The following is a 9,189-nucleotide window of genomic DNA, read 5'->3' on the forward strand; positions in this document are numbered from 1 at the left end:
CTTCACCTCTCGAAGGCACTCTGGATGACCTTCACAAATTAGAATGAATATACTCTAATGTTTTCTTCGTGTTATAGATTTTTCTAATAAATCAAACTCTCTTTTGCTTCCCAAAAATATAGTGCTCATAGAACATCAGTTTGCAAATTCCTTATCGATCAAGAAGTCTTCTTTTGCTTAATTTTGCCAGGCCATTCTCACTCATATGCCCTAAGCGCATATGCCAAGGTTTAGTAACATCATCATTTGATAAGGAAGAGAAAGCGACAGCTACATCACCAGTAACCGTAGAACCTTACAAAACATAAAACTTAACAGTCTTTCTCTGCCCTTTCATCACAACGAGGGAACCTTTGGAAATCTTCAAAATCCTACTTTTATCTGTGTATTTGTATTTTTTTAAATCAAAAGTACTTAATGAAATTAAATTTCTCTTCAATTTTGGAACATGTCGCACGTCACTAAGTGTTCTGGCAACTTCGTCAAACATCTTAACTTTAATTATTCCAACACCTATGATTTTACACGAAACATTATTTCTCATCAAAATAACACCTTCAGACACTGTTTCGTAAGTTGTAAACCAATCCCGATTGGGACTCATATGGAAGGTGCAGCACGAATCAAGAATCCTTTTCTCGTTCACTTTAGAATTGTTGATAAAAGCGATTAGAAGTTCACCATCGTTGTAGTCTTCTACAACAACAGTTTCACTGAATTTTTCTGGTTGTTTTCTCTTTTGATTCGCAGCCTCTCTTTTGATCTTGTTTTGTAGCTTATAGCACACAGATTTAATGTGCCATTTTTCTTGTAAAAGTTACAAGTTTTACCTCTGTTTGAAACTTCGATCTGCCCTTAGATTTACCGCAACGATTTTGTTCCTATGTCCTTCCACGATCATCATCAGCATTCCGATCTTGTCTCTCACAAACAATGAGACCCTCTCCCTGAGAGTCGGGTTTAAACACAATATGCTTCATCTTATCACACGAGATCAAAGAATTATAAACCTCATCAACTGTGAGAAACTCGCAGCTATATAAAATCATGTCTCTAAAGATTGAATAAGACGGGGGCAACGAATAAAGTAGAACCAACCCTAGATCTTCCTTGTCATATTGAACCTCTATGGCCTCCAAGTCTAAGAGAATTTCTTTAAACACTGTTAACTGTTCGAGCCACACCTTCATCCAAACGATGAGTATAAAGACGCTACTTTATTTGCAGCTTACTGGTTAGAGTTTTTGACATACATATTTGTTCCAGCCTCTTCCATAATGCAACGACAGTCTTCTCCTTCATCACATCCTACAAAATTTCGTTAGACAAATTTAAATGTGACTATGTTAACACCTTTCAATCTTTACACCTCTTCTTCCTTCGTCAATGTCGAAGGCATCTTATCTATCCTTAACAGGGCATCCTTTAAGTCCATCTGCGCAAGTTCTCCATGCATCTTTATCTGCCACAACGCGAATCTGGTGTTGCGCTCCAACAGTAAAATTTCATACTTCAAAGACGCCATTACTGTGATTGAGATGAACAACTCGGAAGCTGTGATACCAATTTGTGGAAAAATAGAACGTCGATAATGACAATATATCGCAAAGAAAGAGAAAGAAAAATAAAGAACACACAGATTTTTACGTGGAAACCCTTTCAAGAAAAAAACCACGGGTAGAGGAGAAGAAAATTTACTATGTCGAATTCGAATGATTACAAGAGGAGTAGGCTATGTCTATTTATAGGCTTGTAAAATCATATTCTAATAGAAGGAGTGTAGTAAGGTTGAAACACCTTATTTTAATCAATATCAAATAGATGAAGTATAATAAGGTTAAAAAAATTATTCTAAAATAAAATAAAATAAGTGTAGTTCTATATAGATTTTACTTTTATTTTATTTTACTACTGTATTTTATTTTAACAAGAATTCAAATTACTCAATTTTAACAAGTACAAATTAAAAGATTAAGTACTTCTTAAATATATAATTAAAAAATATAACAACTTATCTAAATAAAGTGGTAAAATTGAAGTATATTTTATAACTTTAGTGTATTCATCTTACTTATTTTAAATCTAGTATACATAAGTTAAATAGGAATTTATTGGTTCTTGGAAATATTATCATGAAATGATATAAATTAGAATTTTGTGGTTGGATAAGAAAAGATTCTTGATGTATAAATATGCGTCGCTTATGATCATAAGCTTGAAAATTATGTGCATGCAACATTACATGTGAAGGAAATTAATCACATGGTTCATTGGAATTAAATAGGATTGTAATGGAATAGAGTTGTAATCAGTAATGGATAGATGATTATTGTTATTGTTATTAAATTTTAATAAGATTATTATTAAATATAATTTAATAAAAATAAAAATGAATAAATTTATCATATTTTAATATAATTATTATTAAATATAATTTAAGAAAAATAATAATATATAATTTAATAACATCCTTAATATATATTTTAATATAATTTAAAATAAAATGTTTTAAATATTTTATTTTAAATTATATTTTGAAATAAAATATGTTATATTAAATTTATTTAATTTTTTATATTTAATTGTTTCAAATATATTATTTTTATATTTTCTGAGTTCAAGTTCTAAAGGACTAATCTAAAAATTAATCTTGTTTTGTTTTTTAACGTTAAATCATTTTTTAGTGATAACAAAGAATAACTATTACAAAAGGACAAGTAAATAATAATCATTTCAATAGATGGATATTATGTTTAATTAAATAAAAAAATATTTTACGAATAAAGAGAGAGAATGCTATTCCACCCTCCTAACCAAACATGGTGTAAGAGTTAGGTTTGTGGCAATATTCTTGGCAGAGGGGAGTCGGCCTCGTCACTCAATGAGACAAGACAACGCCCTAAACTTACATGCATGAATTCATAAGTGATTAATAAAGGGATTTGCTACACCCTACAATGCCTCGTTTCTTTCATTTCCACTGCCACTTTCATGCATACTATTAGCTGCATGCAAAATATCGCAAGCTACTCACGTCATAGACATTTAAGAGTGGTAGCCATCTATAGAGATGGCTTTTACTCATGAAAAGCCAAAGAAACAAAAAGGAAAACATATATATTGGTTGTAGCAATTCTTTTAGTAAAGGTATAAAATGTAAAAATGTACAAACAGAAGAATCATCAAAGGAAATATCGTAATAAAAGCCTTCATCAACCCCCCATAAAAAATCAAAAGGTATTTTCATTGAAAACTCATGGGATGATGCAAGCAAAGGCGTCAGTTCCTTATCCTCTAAATGATTGGCTACTCTTTTGTCCCTTTTTCAACCTAAAAAAAAAAATTCAAATCATCTACGTAACCATCCTGCAATTGCATACAAAACCATCCAGCTCCAGGGTCAATATTATTGCCTGAGTTTTCGAAATTTTATAAGTTATTCTATATATTTTTATTATTTTTTATATGTTGTTTCAGTTCATTGGTGCGTTTATTATATATAAGCTATACAAATTTATGGATTGTCTTTTCTTTTCTTTTTTTTTTTAAATGTTGCTGCTTGGCAAAGGAAAGGTAGCTAAAGTCTCATGGATGGTCGTCCACCTTTTAAATGCCACTTTCATGGCTTATCTTTTTAGACTTTATTCTAAAGGTAAATGAATTCTCCCACATCCACCATAGCTTGCAAAAGTGCCAATCAAAACCCCATTTTCAGAGTCAAATGATTGTTCCCATGAGATGAATCCAGATAGTTTTTATTAGAAGATTCTTGAAGCTGATTCACACACAACACATATGTATAGCTTCTTAATTACTACATTATTATTTGATTTATTCTTCAAAATCTAAAAGGTTTTCAAATATAGTTAAGTTTTTGGTTATAATATAATGATGATGTTTATGAAGATGAAGAGAAGATGATCATTAACTTCTAATCGCTTCTTTCTTTTGGTTAAAAATACTGGTCAGCGTTTAAGTGAAAAAAAACTGGAATTGATGTTAATTACTTAATATTATATCAACCATACACAATTTAAACGATTTGCAAATCGCCAATAATATGAATTTTGAATTTACTAGAATTGTTCTAATTTAGTTTAAAGGCTTAACACTAGTCAAATTAAAACTTTGTTGATAATTGGACTAAATCCAAATTTGTAATTTTGTAATTTTTTTTAAGAAAGAAATTTATATATTTTTATTTTTATAAATTTTCTAGATTTTTTAATATTATCTAAGTTCCAAATCTATGACTTGTCAAAATTTTAAAATAAAAGGAAAAATCATTCATGGAACAATTTGCTGATTTTAAGTTTGACACCAAAGTGTATATATATATATATATATATCAATACGACTATGTTTTGGTTTTTCGAATTTTCTAATATTCAAAAACTTGACTCTAATTAATTATTTCAAACTATTTTTTGAGTTGACGTCTTGAATAATTCAATTAATTTGAATTATTAATTTTCTTTAAATCAAATAAAAATTTTGCTGAATACTTGAATATTTTTATATATAAAAGAATAAATAAGAAACATATATTTTAGAAACACATAATTCTTAAATCTAATCATGAAAGGAAGACAGAAAAGGAAAAGAAAAAGAAAAAAAAGGAGATAAAGGAACCTTTATTTTGTGTAATTATTTCATTCAGCATTATTGGGATTTACTGTGAACACGATGTCGGTAAGTAATTACAAAATGAAGGTAATAATGAACTTCAATATATGTGATTTATTCTCCTCACGATTCCTTTCTTTCTTAATCATCATCATGATGCTTTCCTTAATTCAAATTAAGTGATTCATTTCCACATAATTAAGATTAGGAAAGTAATTTAACATAATGTTAGTGGAGACAATGTAATAATTTTTTCAGAAAATGATTTTGAGTGAGTTTTAATTTGGTTAATATCATTATTGTAATAATTTAAAATACGGTAAATTCGAATACATTTAAGTGTGTTATATCCCTTTCAATTTAAGAACTGAAAAATGCTGAAGCATTGTATAAAAAATAATAATAAAATGAGCTCAAAACTACTTAATTTTTTAAAATTGCTTGATAACACATATTAAAAACATTTGATAAAAAAATTCTACCAATAACTATTGAAATTTATATAAGGCCGGCCTTGTTTAATACACCTTTGAACAAAAATAAATTAATTTAAAATTAACAATTTCAAAAATTTTAATTTAAAATAAAAATAATCTTACAGAATTTTTTTATAAAAAAAGTGTGAAAAATAATAAGTAGGTAAGAGTTATTTATCACTTAATGGAGAATATTTTAGTTTAATCAATTTTATTTTATTTGTTTTAATATTATACTATAAAAAATTTATATTTAAAATTAAATTTTGATTTTTATTTAGAATAAGGTGAAATCTTTAAAAATTAAAGATAAAATGTTGAACATGTTTTTTTTATAATTTAATTATGTTTTGTAATTAATTTTAATTAATATATCAAACAGTTTTATAACTTAAATTCAATCCTTAAAATACACTTTGAACTCATGCCAAATAAGTATTTGATAAGAGTTTTAACCATCACTACACTCCATTTAAGTCAAGACATTTAGTAATTAAATTTTTAATACTTAATTTTTAATTTATCAAGCAAGTGATTAATCACTTGCTGAAAAATAGATTTAGCAAATTTATACTTAATTTTTTCTTTTACATTATATATTATGAAAATCAATCCAATTATTGTATTATTAGTTTGGATATAGTTAAAAATATCTTTTAAATTTTAGGATATATTATAATTAACACTTAACTTATTACCAAATATTTTTAAATTCAAATTAAAACGAATAGTAAAAATTATCAAAAAATATATATATTTATATTCAACACTAAATTTTCTATATAGGCCAAACAATTTTTATAATTCAAGTTAAATGCTTATCGGGTCATATAAATATAAATTTTAAAAATAATTCCTTTCTCAATAACTGCTGTGTGTAAAGCAGCAAGGCGGCGACATACATTCAAATGGATGAACATAAAAGGGACTGGGGTGTTAATTCTTACCGGCTTATATAATTAATTTTAATTAACGATTTTTTATTCAATAATTTGCAATTTAATCAATAATATTTTTCCCAAATTGACATATTAATTGATTCTGGATTCGATTGAAGCAACATTTGTTGCCATAAAAAAGTGCCGCCTTTTTCTGTTGGTTGTTGTTGAAAGCTTTTTCATGCCCCTTTCACTGGACACTGGACGTGCATTTTTGAATTTTGATTATCATTATTATTATAAAATAGAACCCCCTCTCTTCTAGATTCTACGAATTCATTTTTAATTTTGTATAAAAACGATTAAATTTGCATGCACTGAAATTTAAAAATTTTACAGAAATTTGATTGATGAAGTATGTCTTTTCAGGTCCAACCTTCAAAATTAGAACTACACCACACCACACCGCACCAATCAAACCTAACCAAATAGCAAAATCATAATTCCAAAATTGATTCTAATCTTTTCAACTTTTCTTTTTAAATTCTAAAATTGATTATAAATATATCATATCAAAAATTCCAGGAGTTGACAAAATTTTAAATACATTTTCAACTATTTCTTTTTGCTCCGAATAATTAAACAAATAAATTTCACCAAAAAGAAGCTAACACAAATTATCGATTAGCATTTAGAAAAAGTTATTTCCATTACCCCAATTAATAAAATTTAGACAAAAGAAGCAACCAACAACACCACCCCAGCTCCTAGCCAAGCCGGCTCTAGCCGGTTCATCCTTAAAACCTCTAGCCTATTACGTGCCGTTTATATGGTTCATTTTTTGGCTCTCTATTTACTTTATCTCCCTAGAAAGTTCTGTTATTTACATTTGTCATTTTTATTTTTTGGGATCTCATCTTTCATCCTGCACAGTTAATTTTTCCCTCACATGACAGAACAGGCGTTCGGATTTTCGTCACTGAACATCTGAGGTGCGTGAAGTGGATGACGTGGATCAATCATGTACCCTTGATTCACATATACAGGATGCGGATGCATATACCCTCGATCCACGTATCCGTACTGCTGCTGATTCCTATATCCCTCAATCGCATAACTCGGACCACCGTACTCCTGTCCACCCGACCAGTACATTGGCTGCGGTGGATACGCATATCCATGATACTCCATCTTGCTCACCTCCATCTTGGCTTCACCACCGCCTTCTTTCTTCTCCCCACCTTCCTTCTTCTCTCCGCCGCCTTCTTTCTTCTCCCCGCCTCCTCCTTCCTTCTTCTCGCCGCCTTCCTTCTTTCCACCTCCTCCTTCCTCCTTCTCGCCTCCGCCCGCAGCAGCAGCTTCTTTTCCTTTCTCTTTGTTATCACCGCCGGCGTCATTCTTCTCTCCGCCGTCTTTCTTCTCACCGGCATCTTCTTTCTTAGGGGGAACCACCTCTACATTTCGTCTCAACTTCTCCCTGAGATAAGGAACGATGTCTTTCACGTCCATTGTGCCTTTTACGGTTACTAAATCTTTAGCTCCATCCACGTCCACTGATTGAACTCCTATTTTAATTCATTTAAAAACAAAACACATGCATCAGGATTACGTTGTGTAATTAAACAAACACCGTCATAGGCTATACGCTACTAATTAAATATTGAATCAATTCAAAATTAATCATGATTAAACTTACCATTAACTTTCAAGATGATTTTGCGAATTTTGTGAATGCAACCGTCACAATGTGTTCTAATCTTCAAGACCACCGTACTCTGTTGCCAAAAAAAAAAATGAAACACAATTAATTAGGCAAAACTCTAACAAATCAGCATTCATAATTTTAAACCAAACTCTAATTGAATACGTTACTAAATTTTTAATTTTCCGATTTGTACAACTCAACTTCTCCAGATTCTTTGCATGACTAACATGCGCACATTAAAACCGTTTTTTTCTTTTTTGGGTGAAATTACCTCTTTAGGTGGCTTTTTCTCTTCCTTTTTCTCTTCAGGTTTCTTCTCGGCGTCGGGCTTTTTATCACCGCCGGCGGGGGCGGCATCCTTTTTAGGTTGAGGAGAAATTAGGTCGACTTTCTTCTTGGTTTTCTCAGCCAATCTATCTCTGATTTTGGCGGGATCCACTTTGCCAATCACAGTTAGTTTGTTGGCTCCACAATCCGCTTTCACATCTTCCACACCTTCACCGACAACAACAACAATCCGTGTTAGGAAATATTCAATTAGATTTCCACTTACTCCAATGTCTGAAATTATTTTCTTTTTTTTCCCTCTTTCTAATTAAGGTTGAAAAAAATTAGCACCACAGTCCATCCCTTATCCAATTCCTCGATCAACACGGAAAATTTGACGAACAATCCAAAAGGAGTAAGCTCAAGGAAATTCCCTTAAATATTTTGACAAGTTCCGAAACTTATTTATAATTATTCAATCATAAACTAATTACCTTCATAATGCTTAATCGAGCGTTTGATCTTCTTGGCACAGCCTTCACAATGCATATCAATCTTGTATACGGCGGTGACCTTGCCGTCATCTTTCTTAGAGCCGGAATCGGCGGCGGGCTTCTTCTCGGCTTCAGGTTTAGCTCCTTCTTTTTGCTGGTAAATGAATAACAAAATAATATTAAGCACAAGAAGGAAAAAGAAAAACTAAAAAATTTGGAGGATTGAAAGGAAAAAATGAAAACCAGAGAGGATCAGTTAGACAAGAGCTACTCACTAACCTCACCCATTGGTTGACTGAATTATTATTCGTTATACCGATTTGGTTTGTTTTTAGTTGGGAGATTGAGAGGATTAGCAATGAGCTGCTTGAAGAGAAAAATTGGAGGCAAAGAAGAGAATATATAGAGAAGTGAGGCGGTTAATGGGGTATGGGTGTATGTATGATGATGTATGTCATGTATGGCTGTTGAGGAAGGAAATGCATGTGATGATGATGGTGATGGGGATTTGACGTTAGGTATGGCATTTAAGTGATGAAGTCATGAAGGGTTTTTTTTTTCATATAAACCTATATATTTTAAGGTGTTACAAACTAAAATAAAATTTTTATAAAAAAATATTTCTACTAACTAAAATTTTTGATTTAATTTTTAATGTTTTTATATCTAGTTAAAATACTTTCTATAGTTAACTTCTATTTAAATTAGATAAAAATATTATAAAATTTAATCAGCATAATAAC

The 9,189-nt window shown here is 30.3% G+C and overlaps 1 protein-coding gene across 1 annotated transcript; it reads right to left on the minus strand.

The window, feature by feature from the left end:
* Window positions 1-6,664: 6,664 nt before the first annotated feature.
* LOC107931202 (heavy metal-associated isoprenylated plant protein 6) lies at window positions 6,665-8,938 on the minus strand. Its single transcript, XM_016863007.2, has 5 exons — window positions 8,726-8,938; window positions 8,447-8,600; window positions 7,957-8,180; window positions 7,677-7,755; window positions 6,665-7,545 (listed from the first exon to the last, which is right to left on the minus strand). The coding sequence occupies exons 1-5, from the start codon at window positions 8,732-8,734 to the stop codon at window positions 6,926-6,928; spliced, it is 1,086 nt and encodes a 361-aa protein (XP_016718496.1). The 5' UTR covers window positions 8,735-8,938; the 3' UTR covers window positions 6,665-6,925.
* Between the last annotated feature and the right edge of the window lie 251 nt (window positions 8,939-9,189).

This window comes from Gossypium hirsutum, chromosome A04, assembly GCF_007990345.1.
Source record: "Gossypium hirsutum isolate 1008001.06 chromosome A04, Gossypium_hirsutum_v2.1, whole genome shotgun sequence".
Classification (NCBI taxonomy): Eukaryota; Viridiplantae; Streptophyta; class Magnoliopsida; order Malvales; family Malvaceae; genus Gossypium; species Gossypium hirsutum.

Bases quoted from the DNA above. Each gene is read 5' to 3' on its own strand.
- LOC107931202 (XM_016863007.2), bottom strand. The intron at 8,181-8,446 runs GTAATTAGTTTA...TTGTCGGTGAAG, and splicing joins CTCGATTAAGCATTATGAAG to GTGTGGAAGATGTGAAAGCG. The intron at 7,546-7,676 runs GTAAGTTTAATC...GAATTAAAATAG, and splicing joins AATCATCTTGAAAGTTAATG to GAGTTCAATCAGTGGACGTG.